Source organism: Ochotona curzoniae, unplaced genomic scaffold, assembly GCF_017591425.1.
Source record: "Ochotona curzoniae isolate NIBS_2020 unplaced genomic scaffold, NIBS_Ocur_1.0 scaffold_3890, whole genome shotgun sequence".
Classification (NCBI taxonomy): Eukaryota; Metazoa; Chordata; class Mammalia; order Lagomorpha; family Ochotonidae; genus Ochotona; species Ochotona curzoniae.
In genome coordinates this window covers 11,071,812-11,091,405 of record NW_024467115.1, presented here as the reverse complement: position 1 = coordinate 11,091,405, position 19,594 = coordinate 11,071,812, and the positions used below count along the sequence as shown (strand labels likewise).

Genomic DNA, 19,594 nt, shown 5'->3' with positions numbered 1-19,594 from the left:
GTCTTGGAAAGCAATGGAGAATGGCCCAAATCTTTGGGACTCTGCACACACATGGAGACCTGGAGGAAACTGTTGGCTTTGGATCAGCTCAGGTCTGTGTTATTGTGGCCATTTGAATCAGAACTGTTGGCTTTAAGATATTTCTCTTGCTGCAAATCTACTTTTCCAATAAAAATAATAATAATAATAAATCTTAAAAAATGAAGTGGGGGTATTCCTCTGTCAATCTCTCTAAATATTGCCTGTCCCTAAGGGCATTAATTTCTTTTTTTTTTATATGATACATGCATTTTTACAAACTGGATGAAGGTCAACAGGAAGACCAATTCCAAAAAGGAAAGACAGTGGTGGGATTTAGGCTTCACATACATGCCAAGTTCTGCTTAAATTTCTATGTGTATGTATATACGTATAGAAACAACATGAATTATTGACACATGCATAAAATAGGTGCTGAAGTATTTAGTGTAAACAACATCTCTCTGTTTTCATTGTGGTTGGAGCCTGGGAGCTCCTCTTTTCGATTTGCTGAGTAAAGGTATAATACATCATTATGGGCTACAGCCATCCCACAGTGCTGTGAAACGCTTGGAACTTAACACTGTCTATCTAATTCTGACTTGGCACTGATTCTCTAACCTCCATCTCACCTCTGAATCCTCCCATCTTCAAGCAGTTATTTCTCTATTTTAACAGTGAGTTCTAAACATGTTAACTTTAAACCTTTATAACTGATCCTTTGGAACTGTTTCTTATAAAACTAAAATACATTTATGAGTTACTCAACGATCCTGTAAATTTACAAATTATCTCTTAATGTCATTATGATTCTGAGGAGTTGGTTTTCTTGCTGCCTATTCTTTTATCTCCTGCTTTCCATATAGTTTATTCCCTTATTTCAATCAATATAAACATTATTTTCATAAATTTTTGAAAACTATATTGATCTTAGTCAACACCAAGGGATTAAATCATTCTGTTATTGAAGGAGTTGAGTGCATCAGTGGACAAGGGAGCTATTCACAAGCTAGGAACACCTGGGCTTGCGTCTAACCTTGGAACACCAAGTGGCAGATGGAAATCCACAGTGCTATCTCTCCTTTTGCTTCCCTCTGGTTAAAAATAACAGAAGAGAATGTCCCTGACCTCAATGCTATCTCTTCTTATGCTTTCCTTGAGTTGTAAATAACAGACCAAAGCATACCAAGATGCTGTGTTAATGTTTTCTCTTACTTTTTTTTAGTTTTACTAACATAAGCACAATTATTCTAAGAATTGTAAGTTTCATATAAGAATTAATGAAAGCCTTTGTGTGACATTTGCATTCTTTTTGGGTGTAAATGTCTCTGTATTCTCAAATAAATAGCATCATCCTGAAAGTGTGGATGATGGCCATAGTGTAGAATAATAAAATCATTTCTCTGTTAAGCTTCTTGTTGTCTGATTAATCCTGACATGTTATTGATACTTATCGTATCCCTTGACAACTTAACATATACGAAATATATTCATCTATTTAAAAATTATATCTCACAGAAAAATAAATATATATAATATGAATATATGTAGATATGGTTATTTAAATGTGTGGAATCAATTTTCAGAATTTTCAAAAAAGTTATGTTTGCTAAATAGCCTACCAGTTGTTAAATAATCAAAAAAGACAATGCCAGGGTTTCTGATGTGTCAAAGCTCATTGTAATGCAGTGGGATAAACCACTCACCACTGACACTGGCATCCTATTTGAGCTCTGGCCCCAGGTTCAGATGCTCCACATCCTATCCAGCTCCTTGCTAATGTCACCGTGAAAGCAGGTGAAGATGCTCTAGAGCTTGGGCCCCCACCACCCATGGGAGACCCAGATGTAGCTCTAGGCTCCTGGCTACCTGCTAGCCCAGCCCTGAATGAAATGGAGATCTGGGGAGTGAATTAGTGAGCAGATCTCTCTCTCTCCCTCTCTCTCTCTCTCTCTCTTTTTCTATCTTTCTCACCCTTCCTTTAAAATAAATACATATTTTTTAAAGAAGATAATTAGATTGGAAAAAAACATTTCTTTAAGAATTCCTATTTTAGAGTTTGTTTCCTAAACCAAGTAGAAAATTTCAAGTTAATTTCTCATTGTAATTCTAGTTCGGTTTTTTTTTTTTGAAGCAAAATTTTGCCTTAAATCTAGCAGGTTGAGCTTTGTTTCTTATGAAACTATTATCTCCCAAAATTTAGCTTGCTTGGCAGCTGAACAGTGATGGGTGTGCTTGTTCTGCTTCTCTCCTGGCTTTGGTCGAAGGTGCTATAGCTCAGGAAAGGAGGCAAAGGGCACTTGTCTGGGGCAAGCTTTCCAAAGAGTTAAGTTTTGGGTAGTGTGAGCAGCAATCTCCCAGCCAATGGAATGAGAAGCTGAATGACCAGACTCCGAAGCCCAAGTTTGATTTCTGCAGGCTGTGCTCTAAGCCTGACTGTAGGCACGCAGTCAGGAAACTGAATCCAAATAACTTCTGAATATGACAAGTATGCTCTGGTTTAATATATGCTTCACCATACCTTTTGTTGTCTTTCAGGCTTTTGATGGCATCTATGTTTGTTTCTAATCTGAATGTGTTTGCTTGTGCATAAACCCACAGAATGCAAGACTCTTAGCATACTACACAGACTGGGTGAAGTTTTATCAGTAACCTTCATTTTTATTATATATGCTTCTTTTTAAAAAGACAATAGGAATGTTTTTGAAGGCTTGCTTCTTTTCCTGTATCCTAGTCCTGGGGCTGTCCAGTGGATCTTTAACATGTTCTTGGAAATGCATATCATGAAAAATCTATGCATGGTTTTAAAAAGACATAAAAGTAAATGGATCATTTAATTCCACTGTCAATGAATTTCCTTAAGTATTCTTAAACAAACCAAGCTAAATCTTATCGTTAGGGAACCTCTTTCCAATGGTTCAGACGCCTCCAAGTTTAACACTGGTTGCTTTTGTTTTGCCTTCTAACCAGAATCCCTTCCAGTTCTAGTCTTTTTTTTTTTTTACTGTGTACACTCCAGAAAATACAAAGTTTTTTTTACAAGGGATCAGCAGTTGCAATGAGATGTGACTGCTTTGTTTTCCACATTACGATGGACCAAGGCATTCAGGATAGCGTTCAATTGTTGCCCAGGAGGCAGAATTTGTCCTCCATGTGGCTAATTCTGAGAAGGCTGAGCCAGGCAAATGGCAGGATTCCAATTCAGAAGGAGTGCATCCTTAACAATCAAAGCATACTTTAATCAGAATTCAACCCCTGTTTCACATTTTAACTGCACTGCAGTATGGCTGTTGTTTCTTTTTGTAAAACAATTACATGGGATCGCAACAGATTAGCAGGTGTGATTGTATTATATCTACAATTTCAGAATATTTCTGATACACCTGTCTGAGCTAAAAGGCTGAGTACTGGAGACCATAGTATGGAGGAAAAGTGTTAACTGGTTTGATAAAGATTAACGAGGTTTAGCCCAGTGTGTAGGAAAGCAGCATGATATGCCAAGAAATACACTGAATCATTATTCTTGGGCTCAGGAATAGATGTTTGATGTCTTGTGTTATGATTCATTTTAAATATTTAATTTTTCCTAAGTCTCTAGATAATTCCACTTATGTTTGGAAAAGACAAAAATGAGGAGTACATTAAGAAGTAAATAAATTTTGAAAGCTACTCAATATAAAGTGCATAATTTAAAAATCTTAGTATTTACACAATACTTCCTTGCTTGCCACGTGCACATTCCACAGCATCCTCACTAATGGTTTTATTGACAGTATTTCCCATTTATCTGTAAAATAGCATCAGGTCACCCCATGGTATTAATTCAACTTCAAACACTTTCAATCATCAATTTGTAGCACGCTTCCATCTACACAAGGATCTGTGTCTGCTCAGATGTTCAATCAGTGCAGTATCATCTTGCTTCAGATCTAAGATTTGCTTTCAACAGATGTATGTTCAACAATTAAAAAGCAAAACAAATCGCTACTGGCAAGTTCAGATTCCCCAAGATCAAGGGCAGCACAAAACGTTAGGGAGCAGGTTTCAACCAGTCGTGACTGAAGCTCACGGTCTCACTGAGTTGCACCGGGTTGAATCAAGCAATATTTTAGAAATATGGAGGGTAACCTGGCCCAACCATCTTTAATCTTTCTAGCTCAAGGAACCACGATGAACAAAATGACTAAATCTCTATTTTAATAGCTGCTGTCAAGAGTTTTGCTCTGTAGGGCCCATTTTAGCCGCGCCTGGTGGTAATCTATGGCATTTTCCTGATTAACAGCCATTTTATAACCTGTATAATTGGCCACAAATCAGGGAAGTGTCATAATGTAGCAAGAAAACATTGTCATCTCTGTCATAGTCTTGGCTTGGTTTTCTGGAGGAATTACTGGAGTAGTTGTAGGCTTTCATTACTTTAAATAATGTACTAACTGAAACACAGAAAGAGACATTTAAATTAATGAACAGTTCTGTCTCCCAACCCTTTCAAGCACTCCTGCTTTTAGTTTTTCCTTTTACCTTAGTGGAAAAAGTACCTAAAAATAACATTTCCTTTATGGGTGTACTACCAGTATTTGGGTTGTAGGGAATGGGGCTGGGGCCAAGGCTAGGGCTTGGAGTAGTGCAAGGGTGAAGATGATAGTTCAAGTGTGAATTTAACGTGGGGCCAATAAACTCAGTATTCAGGATAAAACATTATTTTAATTCAGTACTTTAGGTTTAAAAAAATTATTATTTTTTTGTAGCAAGACTACTGCTCAAGCACTGTAGTTGGATTTATTCTGTGCCTCATTTAGAACTTGATGTGATTTTGCATTTTCATTGTTATGCCTATCTACGTTTTCCTTTTCTTTTGATTATTTTTTAGTTGCACATAAGGTCTTTCAAATGTTTCTGTAAAAATTTAATTTTAGGGCCCGGCGCGGTGGCGCAAGTGGTTAAGGTCCTCACCTAGCACGCCCGGGATCCCATATGGGCGCCAGTTCTAATCCCGGCAGCCCCGCTTCCCTTCCAGCTCCCTGCCTGTGGCCTGGGAAAGCAGTCGAGGACGGCCCAAAGCTTTGGGAACCTGCACCCGCGTGGGAGACCCGGAAGAGGCTCCTGGCTTCGGATCGGCATAGTATCGGCCCGTCGCGCTCACTTGGGGAGTGAATCATCGGACGGAAGATCTTCCTCTCTGTCTCTCCTCTCTGTATATCCGCCTTTCCAATGAAAAAATAATAAAAATTAAAAAAAAAATTTAATTTTATTTTTGTGAGAGGCAGAAAGAGAGTGGGAGTGGTGAGATAAGGGGAGGGAAAGAAAAGGGAGGAGAAGGAAAGAAGAGAAACAGAAAACTCTTCTAACTGCTGATTTACTTCCCAATGTCTGAAGTTGTGTGGGATAGACTTCAAGAAAGTCAGAGCAAGGGACCCCATCTGTACCTCCCCAGTCACTCCCAGACATTCACATACTTGAGCTATCACCTGCTGCTGTGCAGAGTGCACCACACACGAAGCTGTGATCAGACCTGGAGCAAGGACTCAGATCCAGGCATGCTGATATAGGAATGCAGGTAAATCAAGCAGTCTTTCATGTTATACCAGATTCCTATTCTAACATAACATTTTTTGAATGCCCCTAATCATCACAATGACTAAAATTCCAAAAGCTTGAAAAATGGGAGGATCTTACCTCCGTCCCTGACCTTGAACAAGTCATGTCACTGACCTGCCTCTAACCTTCCTTTGTGGAAGGGTGTTGGATAGGAGAGAGTATACAAAATAAGGGGTTCGCCTCTATCCAACAGGGAAAAGTACTTTGGTTCTTTACAGTCATCATCAGATTGCAAAAAGATCTATCTGCTATGCACACTAGTGCTAGTTGGGAATTTTATTTCAACCATCATACTCATTCTGAACTATTTTACTATCAAATTGCTATATATAAGGGAGACAGATCTTATAATTCCATAGCAACTTTTACTGAATATTAAGCTTATTAATTTGCAGCATTCCAAGTGCAAATTATTTAACTATGTGTTTAGGATAAAGAGTAAAGTAATCACTCTACGAAAACATAATTAACTTATTTGAATCGAGCAGTAATGTGATACATGGGAAGATCTAAATTAACAAGATCCTATGTCTTTTTTGAAGAAGATAGATAGAGCAAAGTCCGTGACTCAGTTTTCGACAAGTGAACGTGAAATCATATGCAGAGGGGACTTGTGAACTTGATAATGGGCTAGGATCCCTGTAGTAGATAACACTTTGACGGAAGCTTGGTCAGGTAGAAGGTAGTGAGATGTTGCAGGCAGGATGAAACATTTCAAGAATGAAGATTAGCAATCTGAAAGCATGGAGTCTTGCACCCTGAATATTTATGCAGGTTGTGGGGACAAGCCAAACAATTCTATGAGATGAGACTGCAGCAAACCAGAGTAAGTAATGGCATTCGAATGAAAAATGTTACAGGAATGGAAGAAATATTATCTTACATAGAGAGTAATCATGTTTACAATATGTCAACACAAACATAAAATACAGGAGAATATTGAATACATTTTGATGTTTGATTCAGGAATATAATATATGGGGGGAAAGCATATTTAAAAAATTTGAAAACTTTTCAGAATCCACTAATAAAATTAAAGTTTTTTCATAGACAATGCAACATCTGCCTAACCCAGACCCCTGTGCTTGTCATTCCTGAAGGGAACCAAGTGAAGTTTGGTACTCTTAACAATTTGTCATGCAAAAAGCTGAGATGCTTTAGATAGAGTTAAAATGATGCTGTGGAATTAGTCTTTAAATGGTTAACTTGTAGCCAATATAAAAGAAGATATTAACACAAAACATAAAACTAGTAAGAACATAACTTCCATTAAATTAAGATTATAGAATAATCATACAAATCATATTGAATATATTATATTCTCCAACAGTGGGATAGATTGTCCTGTCCATTACAAAAACATTTAATCTGAATGTAATAAAAACAGTGGCCAGACTCACCTTGTACATCCTGGGCTAGCTTTCTGGCCTCATTTAGAATCCTGAAGCTTTTCTGCAGAGAGCCTTTGGCATCCTCCTTCAATGAACCCTGCGGACTTACTGCCTGTAGACAGAGAGAAGAATATCTAGTGTTCAAAGCCATGGAATCAAAAATAGAACTATTTAAAGGCAGTGTCTGTACAGAATTTAGTTTCAGCAAAGTGTTCTAGACTCCAGATTTGGCACTGTCAGCCATTTAGCACATATTTGGTAAAATCAGGAGACTGTTTATTAGAGTTGAGAAGATGTTCCAAACAGAATTTTTAATATATTTAAGAAGCAGGTGGAGAAAATGGGGCTGGTTGCACCTGCAGAGAGACAGAGGATAAACAAAGAGGGTATTTTCTCAAATGAATTATTTTGTTTATTTAAAAGGCAGAGTGACAAAAAGGAAAGAGAAAAGGGGATGGAGGAAGTGAAGGAGGGAAAACAGAAGGGATGGAGGGGGACAGAGAGGGAAGAGAGGGAGGGATAGAGGGAGGGAGAAAGAGAAAGATATTTGCCATCTGTTGCTTCACTCCCCAAATGGTTGTATAATCTCAGACTGGGTCAGGCCCAAGCTAAGAGCTTAGAACTTCATCCCAGTCTCCCATCTGGGTGGAAAGAGCCCAAGGAGTAGCTCAATCTTCTGCTGGTGTTCCAGGTGCATCATCTGGGAGCTAGTTCAGAAGCAGAACAGTTTAAGACTTGAATTGATGCTTGGATATGGGATACCAGCATTGTAGACAGCACTGGCTTAACCAACTTGTACCATAACGCTTGCCCCAAATTCACAGGCTTAAGGAAGCCAGAAATTACTCAACACTGATGTTGTTACAATGTCATAAATGGCCTTATTATTCAGTGCTGAAGGATTCATGTACATCTAACATAAAAGTATCCAATGACTTCATTCCTAAGCACGGTTAACTCTAATTATGCAACCAGTGGGGAACATTTTCTGTATCCTCCAAGTGTCACAATGATTCTTTGAGAAATCCACCTCAAAGTACCATAGCAAACCATAATCTTGAAAATAACAATTTCTGAGCCATAATCATTTCCTGGCAAAGATCTATTCATTGAGGCTTAGATATTAAAAAAGTGACACAAAGATAATGAAAAGGAAAAGGGTCACATAATTTGGCTGTCTAGCTATCCATTTTAATAGTGTTTGCTCCTCAGCAATCATTACATATTACATGTATACTGGGAGATAAATTAAATAAAATCATATGTGGAAATGTTAAATTGGAAAATCATTTCAGAATATAAATAGAGTGAAATATTTGAAATTATAAACTCATCTGAAATAAAATATTTTTCAGATATCTTCAGTACCTTAGAAGCACTGTTTTAACAATTCATGCTATAACAGCATTAAATAAGAGAGACTACAGAACTTTACTGCTATTGTAACATGTCCTTCCAACATCATTTGTTTAAGTAATCCATTGCTCTTAGCACAGACTGAGTATACAATTCCATGATATCGACAATAGAACATACTAGAAACTTGACATGAATAACATGAGACATTGTGTATAGTTATTGCAAAAAGCCACCTCAGCACATTATTCTGGGGGAAATTAATGGAATGCTGAAATTCTTAGTCCTACTTTTCTTTTAGAAAATAGGGACAGTAACATTTCCTAAGTACAATCTATCTTGCAAAAAGATAAAAACTAATGGCACAAATTCAATACAGTTTACTAAATAAATTTAAAAAAAATCCTGCATGCTTCTTATTATCCACTTAGTTTCTATTTTTGATCCAAATTTCCACACTTAAAATTCCCATGGTTATAGCTATTCTGACTCAAAACATGTTAGAGAGAGGAAATGATAAAGAATGATGTGTGAAAATTCCCTAGACACATGAAAACAGCAGAAGTGATGGCTGGAAAGCTGTCCGAACACGAGGAAAGAGAAAAGATTATTCTAAAAAAAAAATGAGAGGAGATTTTTCTAAAGCTTGGGTGTCAACTAAAGTTTAAGAAGGGTAAGCTATCTATAGGTAATATAGGTCTCAGTAGAAGTAGCACCATTATAGTACAACTTGTTTTGATAATAATGATTCTGATTCACAAAGGTAAGATGGTCCTTTATAATATGAGAAAAATCTAGAAGAAACAGAATTAATACAAACTAAAGAAGGAGGAAAAAGATACAACAGCTTTCCCTGCAATCTCAAGGTTTGGATACCTTTTTTATGAGATAATCTGGCAAGCATTTAAAAAGCACAAGATTAAAGATAATGTTGGATGTGTAGAGTTAATAAGCATAGAAGAGTAGATTTGCTGCGTGAAAGAAAATTAAAGGGAATTTTTGGGACCTGGTGCATCAGCCTAGTGGCCAAGTCCTCATCTTGCATGTGCCAGGATCCCATATGGGCACCAGTTTGTGTCCTGGCTGCTTCACTTCCCATCCAGCTCCCTGCTTGTGGCCTGGGAAAGCAGGGAAGATGGCCTAAAGTCTGGGGACCAGGTGTTCATGTGGGAGACATGGGAGAAACTCCTGGCTCCTGGCTTCGGATCGGGGATGAACCAATAGATGGAAGATCTCTCTGTAAATCTGACTTCCAAGAAATAAATAATAAATAAATCTTTTAGAAATTACAGGAAATTTCTGGAAGTGAAGAGAGGAAGGGCCATGCAGTACTGAGAGGCTTGAATCTGAGCTTTGGAAAGTGTTGAGGGATCACAAAAACTGATATTCAAAATTCATTTGTTTGAGGCCAGTGTGGTGGCTCAACAATCTAATCCACCACCCGCAAGCACTGGCATTCAATATAGGCATCACTTTGTGTCCCAGCTCCTCCCCTTTCCATCCAGCTCCCTGCCTGTGTCTTGGGAAAGCCGTGCAGGATGGTCCCAGGCCTTGGGTCTCTGCGCCCACACGGGAGAGCCAGAGGAGGCACCTGGCTGAAGGCTTTGGATCAAATCCCCTCTGGCTGTTGTAGTCATTTGGGTAGTGAACCCACGGATGGAAGATCTTTTTATCTCTTCTCTGTGTAAATTGCCCTTTCAAGCAAAAATAAATAAATCACTATTTAAAAAAAAAATTAAGAGTTCTTACTTTAATATTTTCAATAGCTTTCTCATATTGCAGTGAAAGTCACCAAAATAAACTTTACATATTCAATCTGTTCAGCAATCCATCATTGTCTCACACAAGAGGATCCTCACAATCAAGGTGGGAACGTATTCACTCCTGCTGTTGAATCCTCATCCACCCCACTCATCTCCTTCCTTTTCCCACAAACTTCCATGCTTTCTATTACCACATATTTGGACTCTGTACATTTTTACATAAGAATCACATTTAAACTATTTTTCTGCTGTTGGGCTTGTTTTACTTGGTATAATCTAAATATTCATACACATTGTATATTAATATTTGATCCTTTAGTAGTTACAGAAGTTGCAACATATGGATATACTCCCAATCTACCCACAGACTTATTAAAGGACATTTGAGTTGTTTGCAACTTTGGCTATTGCAGTTGAAAGTGCTTTGAATAGGTGTGTATAAATATTTGTATGAACATATACCCTCACTCTTCCTAGGAGGAATCCCCACAGATAGAATCGATGTATTACACTTAAGTGTGTACCTAGTATTAAAAATGGATTTCCCAAACCAATTTATGCTATTTTACATTCCAAGAAGTGTATAGAAATTTCATTTGCAAGACTTCATGTGGCTAATCATTTAAAAATTTCAATATTGTAATAGATGTTTAAATCAGTTTGGTTTTAATTTGCATTATCCTAATGTAATTTCTGTTTAAATTCTTTGCTCAATTGTATGAGTGAACTCTGAAGGATATTTATGCATAACATAGATATATTTCCTGCTAAATTAATTGGATCTATATTACTCCAATTTATTTGCTAATCTTTTCATTTTCTTAAAAGTATGCTTTGGGTGCAGTTCTCAATTTGGGTGAAGTCTAATTTATAGATTTTTTTCCCTTTAAGAATTATGCCTTCAGTATTATACTAACGAATCTTTGTTTTTCTGCATATCAAAAGGATTTTTCTTGTATTTTTTTATGTTTGACACATAGATCTACAATCTATTTTGAGTTAACTTTGGCAGAGATACATGCATACAATGTTTTTTCTGTGAAGGGGTCATATACATTTTTTTTTCTGCTGGAGTTTGTTGAATGGACTTTCTGTTGCTTTTCTAACTAAACAGAGATCATTTGACCATATCTGCCTTTCAATTGCTGGCCTCCTAACTTATTCTAATGATCTATTTGTCAACATTGATATCAGCATCATACTGATACTGCAGTATGTGTACAAAACTGCCATTAAAGGAATGATTTTTCTGATCAATGAATAAAGTTGATTTATTTAGTGTTTTATTTCTCTCAGTAGTATTCAGTGTAGGGGTTTTGCAATTTATTAAAATTCTGATTTTTGGAGTTAGTGTTTCGGCACTGCAGGCTAATCTGTTGTTAGCAAGGTTGCGTCCCATATAGAGCTGCCAGTTGGCCTCTTAGCTGCTCTGCTTCTGATCAAGCTTCCGCTTACTGTGCCTGGCAAGGTGGTGGCAGACAGCGCCACAATCACTCATGTTAGGTACTGGGAAGGTATCTTTCTCTCTTTGCATTTCAAAAAAATAAACCTCAAGAAATCAAATGTATTACTAAATATTTTATTTTGATTATATTATAAATGTATTGTTTTATTTATCTTTAGTGTTCTATATATGATTAGTTTTGTAGATTTATGTGAATTGTATCATTTAACATTGTTAAGCTCATTATTTCTAGTAGCTTTTGCAAATAAATCTCACTGGATTTAATGTTTAGACTGCCATGACATTTCTAAAGAAAGACATTAGTACTCCTTTTCAATATGGATTTTTTTTTCAGCTTTTGTACTGGGCAGTGAAATGTTAAATGGAAGTCATGAGAGCAGACATTCTGGCATTGTTCCTGATCTTAAATAGAAAATATTCAGCCTCTTACTATTAAGTGTCATGTTAACTATAGGTTTCCTAGAAAATAAATGTTTATAGATATCAAGAAGTTTCAGTTGGATCTTAGAATGCAGAAGTTTTCTTCTTTAAAAAATATTTATTTTATTTTTTGAAAGGCAGACTTATCGAGAGAGAGAGATCCATCAGTCTCAGATCTGCCTGCTCATTCCCCAGTTGGCTGCAATGGCTGGGGCTGAGCAAGAACAAAGCCAGGAGCTAGGAGCTTCATCTGGGTCTCCGCCACAGGGGCTGGGGCCCAAAGCCTCCGCCATGCCCTTGCTGCTTTCCCAGGTGCATTACCAGTGAGCTGGTTGGGAAGTGAGACAGCCTACATGGGATGCCGGTATTGCAGACAGTGAATTAACCTGCTAAATAAACGTGCTTGCCACACAGTGTCACTCCTCTTCCTCCTCCGCCACCTCCTTCTTTTCTCTCTCTCTTTAGTTTTTATTTTTTTACAATACAGTTCCATTGGCTCAGAGTTTCAGATTTTATCAAATGCTTATTCTGCCTTAGTTGAAGAGTTTTATATAGTTTTTTTTAATCTGCTATTATGGTAATAGATTTTTCAAACAGCAAAACAAGCCTAATTTCTTTGTATCTCAGGAATTATCTATAAAGCATTCAATAATTGGTTGGATTTTGTTTGCAGTGACTTTGTCAATTTTTGTGGAATGAGCTTTGGTGCAGTGCTTAAAAGGCTGCCCTGGATGCCCACACCCTTTTGGAGAACCTGTGCTAAGTCCTTGCTCCTCCTCTTCTGATTCAGCTTTATGATGCAAGCTAAAACAGCAGATAATGACTTGTGTACTTGGTTCCCTGCTACTCACAAGAGATCTGAATGGTATTCTAGGTTCTGGCTTGGATTTAGCACAGCCCTGGCGATTGCAAGCCTTTGGGAGGAACAGCCCTTGCTATTGCAAGCATCACAAGATGGAAAACCCTCATCTCCCTCTCTGATTCTCTGAAAGAAATAGGACCATACAGTTGCAAGTGCAACATTTTTTATTTGAGTATGTCATGGAATTGTAGGTATTGGCAATGGTGGAAAATCTAGTATCATATTGTCAAGATATATTTAATAGCTTCATTGGGAATCCTCCTTTTACATGGGAGTAGAGGTGCATACCCCAATGTATCTCCACGTGCCGATATGCTAGTCATCATTATATAGTTCATCTATGAAAATATGTGTGCATGTGTGTGTAATATATACATATATATGTTTTGTATTTGTTATGAATTTCCTCTTAATATCCTTTGCTATCTGCAGAAGTTGTACGGGCTTCACTTCTCTTACCCCCTCTAATATTAGTAGTTAGTGACTTTTCTGATTTTTTTGTTCTGTTAAGTCTGGCTGGATGGCTGTCAATTTGAAGATCTTCCACTAGACACTGTTCCTCCCCCCAGCAACACAAATGAGCTCTGACTGGAGATAAACTACAGACTTCCTTGTTGCACTTTTTCTGTGTCCTTGCCTTCCTGAATATCACCATTTTTCGGCAAACATGCCTGGTTGCAGCAGCAGTGTGAAGAACTACGGCTACCTGGCACAACAGGGTCCACTGTTAAAAATTGTGACTATCAGACAAAAGAAGCTGGACAGCATGCTGTCTGGAGGCACTGGAAGTTTCTAGATAGGAGAGGACAATCAGGACTGGGCTCTATGGGTGGCTATGTGGGAGAAAACAAATCACTAGGTGGCTACCACAATCGTATGCACCGGGGAAAGCAGGGTATAAATCTCAGGCAAGGAGCACAGAATTGAGAGAGTTCGACACACAGGACAGGCTTGAACACTTCAAGAAGCTCTCCAGAATATTAATGGGTTGATGGCACACAACTGTCAGTCATAAGTACTTGGCAAATATTCCAGGTTTAGATGACAGGATTTTTATACGATAAGTGAACGGGAAACCACTCTCCTTGTATGCATGGATTGAGGACTGTTCAACTTGCTGAAATTTGAAGAGAACCTCTTTCATCCTTGCTTACTAAGTTGCTGAAGCACATCAACAATATCAGGAGAGGCGATGAAGCAGCATTTTTCAAACTAATTATACTTCATGTATATTCATAAGCATCACATCTGAATTTCTAGCTGTGTCTAGAGTTTACAGCACATGTAAAATATAAATGACAGTCTTACGGTTGCAGGATATTTTTTGTTTAAGAGGCTGTGTTTCATAACAACAAATTCTTCACATTCTCAATGTTGTATCTGTATACACATAATGGCATATATATGTATACATATAACATATAGTCATTTTATGTCCTATGAAATGGAATATATTGAACATCAGTTGTCATGTTTTGTCATTCATAATTATTTACAAAATGTGATATAATTAAAGCACCTGACCAACAAATACATAAGAAGCAATGAAATGACAAAGACTATAAAGATTTAATGGTGGGTCTGGCACTTGATTGCATTTTAATATGTGTTAGTTTCCTTCTCCTATTTGTAAAATATTCATAGCAGCTCTGGGGAAAGCATAATATCACTGTTTAATGAGAACTGAGTTGACTGATTTACCTCACAATAGTTTTGAGATGTCTCAAGTACCACATGAAACTCTGAGCATTCAAAATGGAAATACCACATTCTTCCCTAATGGACCTGGAGTCAAGTCAAAGAAAAGGACAAAGAAGTCACTTTTAAAGAAACACTTTTAAAGAAACACTTGTCACTGCCACAATGAAGCACAGAAGTATCTAAGTATCCCCCTGCCCTGTGGGTTCGATTCTGGCAGGTGAGACCTGGAGATGTGCTGGCTTACTTGATGCCCACACTCGTACCTCAAACAAGCCTGTGGGTCATGGGTGCTGTTTGCTTTATTCTGGTTCTTATATTTTTTTCAACATTGCATCACCAATACCCTTATTAGAGACACATTTTCTGAATACACTAAAGTTAATAAAGTAGTAACAAAAGAGTTGATCAGCATGGATTGTGGTCTAGGCCATTGCTCTCCTCATGTAACATTTTAGAAGACAATCCTGCACGTTTCCACAGGGATTAGCATGTTAAAATAACATGTCAATTTGGGTGATTTCAAAGTTAATACGTTTTAATAAATAACTGTTCCGAGTCTACAGGGAAGATTAGTTGTAATGTGTTTATGTGCAGCAGGAATGAGAAGATACTCATTTTTGAGTATCCTCTACTTCAGTTACAAATCAGGGACAATGTTCTCACTGTAACAGATTCTCAGAAGCAATAGTGCAGTCCACTCATGTATATTTTTAAACAAGGTATAGTTTTTGAACCTAAAAAAGTAATTCGTGTGTAATTTTAATTGACTTAAAATGATAAAAGTATTAAATAGCAACCACTTATATGTGCAAAAATTAACTGCATAGGAAAATGTAGAATATAAAAAGTACTTGAGATTAGGTTAGCTACATATGTATTCTCTGCCTCTAGGTTGTGTGTATGTCCTACTTTTCATTAATGAGGATTAACTGCTTTAGTCAGAACCTTTAAAGATCATGCAAAACGTTAAAATAAGGAAATCATTACATATTAACTTAAATACATTTTAATATAATCTGCATATTTTATATAGTAAGAAATACGAAAATGAGATGTGAATTACAAATGATCCAAGAAATGAATCAATGAAATGGCCTTAGTCAGACTTCGCCTGAACGGCTGTAGACTCCTGGCAGTGCACACTGTCCCAGGGAGGTGGTAGGGCAAGATAAGCCTCTTTGAAAATTCTCAAAATTCATGAGGAACATCAAGGAAGAGAGGAGAGTGAGATTTATGAACTAGAGAATAACAATAAGAATGTAGCTAGCTAATAATCACTTTTGTCCAGTTGCAGCGTAATTGCTCCAGCACCCCCGGGGACCAATGGCAGGGTCCAACGAGGCAGCTGCTAGATTAGCAGCTGGACACAGAGGTCAGATAAGAAGAAACTGTAAGGAGCTTTGATTTTGAGTAAAGGCAAGAAAGAAGTAAGACCAAATGAAAGGCTACTCTTAATGTCCAGAATCCAACCAAGCCAAGCCAAGCTTTTAATTACTCCACTTATGAGCGGGAATGCTAAATATTAGGGTGATGCCCACCAATGATCTTAAATAAATTTAGTTGAGAAATTATAAACTTAGAATACCCTACAGCATTATCTCAAAGAGTTTCTGATTGAAAGTATAAATGACCTGAATTGTTAAAAATATGTTTAATGCTTGGTCTTATTGAAAATCTGCTCCCTTGGGCCCAGCGCGGTGGCGCAAGTGGTTAAAGGTCCTCGCCTTTCACGCCCAGGATCCCATATGGGCGCCGGTTCTAATCCCGGCAGCCCTGCTTCCCTTCCAGCTCCCTGCCTGTGGCCTGGGAAAGCAGTCGAGGACGGCCCAAAGCTTTGGGAACCTGCACCCGCGTGGGAGACCCGGAAGAGGCTCCTGGCTTCGGATCGGCATAGTATCGGCCCGTTGCGCTCACTTGGGGAGTGAAACATCGGACGGAAGATCTTCCTCTCTGTCTCTCGTCTCTCCTCTCTGTATATCTGCCTTTCCAATGAAAAAATAATAAAAATAAATCTTTAAAAAAAAAAAAAGAAAATCTGCTCCCAACAGATTATTAGATTTTTAAAATGTTTATTCATTTGAAAAGCATTTATTCAGAGAGAAGGAAAGTCATACACGCAGAGCAAGGCCGAGAGAATGAGAGTGAGTCAGAAAGAAACAATAGTCCATCTGCTGATTCACTATCCTAATGGCCAGTGGTGCTAGTCCAGGCCAAAGCTGGGAGCCAAGAGCTTCCGCGAGGTCTCCCACACAGGTGGGAGAGCCTCAAGCACCTGCACCTTCAGTGCTGCCTTCCCAAAGCATTAGAACTGAGCTGGATTGGAAGCAGAGCAGCTGTGACTCAAACACCCCTGTGGGAAGCTGGTGGTGCAGACAGCAGGATCACTTGTGGCACTGCAGTGCTGGACCCATTGGATTCTTTCAAATTACTCTCTTAAGTCTACCATGTGCAAAGAAAGTCATTAGAATCAGCATGCTTGATGATTTCTTTTTCACAGGCAGACTTAATACTCTTCACAACTTAGATTCTTAGTGACTTTTCCATGTTTTCATTATATCAGTCAGTTCTCAAGTAAACTGCTGAATGGGTGATGGAGGGAACGTGCTCACCAGTTTCAGTGACAGATTCCACTGTCAACTCAGTCACAAGATTACACTGCCTTCCATTCATTTTACTCTAGTAAAAAACGTAAATTGCAATGATTATACACACTAATGAGCAGCCAAAATTGCTGTTTCATTGACTGCTATGGAAGGGAGATAAAACACACATTTAAATATTTACAACTTGGCTTGAACCACAACTTTCAGACCATTTTAATACAATGGATTTGCTTCTAATATCTATATAGTCTGTTATGTAAAAAATTAGGACTCAAAAGATACTTACAGGTATTTTTTATATCTTTTAGTTCAAACAATTTCAGCAATTATATTTTAAAAAGATAGGAACTGGCGCTGTAACATAATGAATTAAGTTACAGCATGTAATTTTGGTATTTAATATTGGAATTGCAGTTTGCATCCCTGATGTTTAATTTCTAACTGAGCCTTCTAGTATCATGTTCGGGAAGGAAGGAGATAATTCAAGTATTTGTATTCCAGGTCTCACAAACCATGGGTGAGGGAGAAGGTGTGAGTCAGTCATGACAATAAGAACACATAATTCCTTGCAGGTTGCTTGATGGAAATAATCACCCCTTCTCTTCTGTAAAAGGGCAATGCTATCTAAACACCTACTGTACTCTACTGGAATAAATCAGAGTGAAAAAATTAGAACGGCACTGAATGTCACAAGAGAAAGACTTAATTTTTCCATGCAACAATTATCTAAGTGGGATCACTGTGAAAATTGATGAGACAAAGACTTAGAGGAGGAAAGAAAAGGAGAGAAAAAAGAAAGGGAAGAAAGAAAGGAAGGAAAGAAAGGAAGGGACAGAAGAAACAAGCAAGCAAACAAGCAAGAAAACTAAAAGGGAGAAGCAGGACAATAATATTTTTCTCTTTTAAAAAATATTTATTTATTTGAAAGTAGAGTGACAGAAAGAAAGAAGGGAGGGGGAGGAATGAGAATGAGAGAGGGAATGAGACTCTTGTTGGCTCACTCCCCAAATGGCTACAACAGCCACATCTGGATTAGGCCAAAGCTGAGCCTGAAATTTCACTTATATCTCCCATGTGGGTGACAGGAACCAACTACTTAAGCCATCTTCTGTTGCCTTCCCAGGCACGTTAGAAGGAAGCGTAAACCAGTACCAGTTAGATCGGAACTTGAACCAGTACCCCATCCAGTGGTTTGTTTCACTGAGCCACATTGCTGGACCCATAATTTTGCATATGGGATGGAATTCATTGATTATGGAGCAAGAAACAAATATATTAGTGTATGCACTTAAGTTTAAGACCAAAAGAGTGAAGGAGCTAAACAGGATGATGAGCTCATATTTGGTCAAATATACTATATCTTATTCATCACACCATTAGTTAAATATACAATGCTCCACATTAATCAAATATGTGATGGTTCATTATATATTTTGCTAAGCATGGCAATAATAAAACTAATATTTGAACTATTTAGAAGTGGTGCAGGACACAGAAGTGCTGGGTTAGGGAATTATTAACTGAACATTATTGTGTTAAAGAAAATTAAAACAAGAATGTTGCTTAGAACAGAAAATAATTTAGGGTCCCTTGTTTGTGTGAAGAATGAGGGTTGCTGTTTAATTTCCACATACGTTTTTCTTGATTTTTTAAAATAGTCAACATCTGGGAAGATTGATTTTCTATCTTCTCTTCATTTTCAATCATTTTAAAAATATTTAACTTAAAAATAATGTAAGCACTTTGAGAAGTTGAGAAACAAATACAGATACCTGCATTTACAGCATCATCGAATGAATGTGAGCTGTTTCTGTATTTGTGCAGATCTTTAAGACACAGATCCTCAAATGTTCTTTCATAGCATAGTGTTTATTCAGTTCCACGTTCCTTTTTTTTTAATATTGCCCTGTATATATTTCGTGTCAAGATTATACTAACTTCAAAATGTTAACTTGGGAACTTTGTTTTGCTATTCTTGGAACAATTTACATGATCCATCCTATATATTTTGGTGGACATTGTTATTTTACTGCAGGAACAATATTAGCTACTGATTCAATTTAGTTTCTTGATAAAGTTGCACTAAGGGTTACTGAGTAAATTTTGGTCTAGTCTTATTGTTCATTGCATCTATGTCTTCAAAGTCATTTAAATAAAGCAGACATACATTTAAGTATATCTATATTTATTTTAAAATCTAGACTGCATAGATATAGCCCCCTTTCATTGTTAACCCTGTTCAAACATGCCATCCATCTTTTCTAATTGCTCTGTTTATTTGCCTGTTTATTTTATCCTAGGAACAAGCTTTTTGCTTTGTCAATCTGATCCAATGTATTTTCTAGGTCATTACTGTCTGCTTATATTTTTATTTCTTTGAACTTCTTTTGGATATCTTAAGCAAAAGCATTAGGTAA

At 37.4% G+C, this 19,594-nt stretch overlaps 1 protein-coding gene across 1 annotated transcript in view; it reads right to left on the bottom strand.

The window, feature by feature from the left end:
• Window positions 1-19,594, bottom strand: part of LAMA2 (laminin subunit alpha 2) — a 421,382-nt gene that overhangs the window by 91,324 nt on the left and 310,464 nt on the right. The window contains exon 41 of the mRNA XM_040965651.1: window positions 7,017-7,119. Coding sequence (XP_040821585.1) covers window positions 7,017-7,119 — 103 coding nt within the window. The remainder of the gene's footprint in view (window positions 1-7,016; window positions 7,120-19,594) is intronic.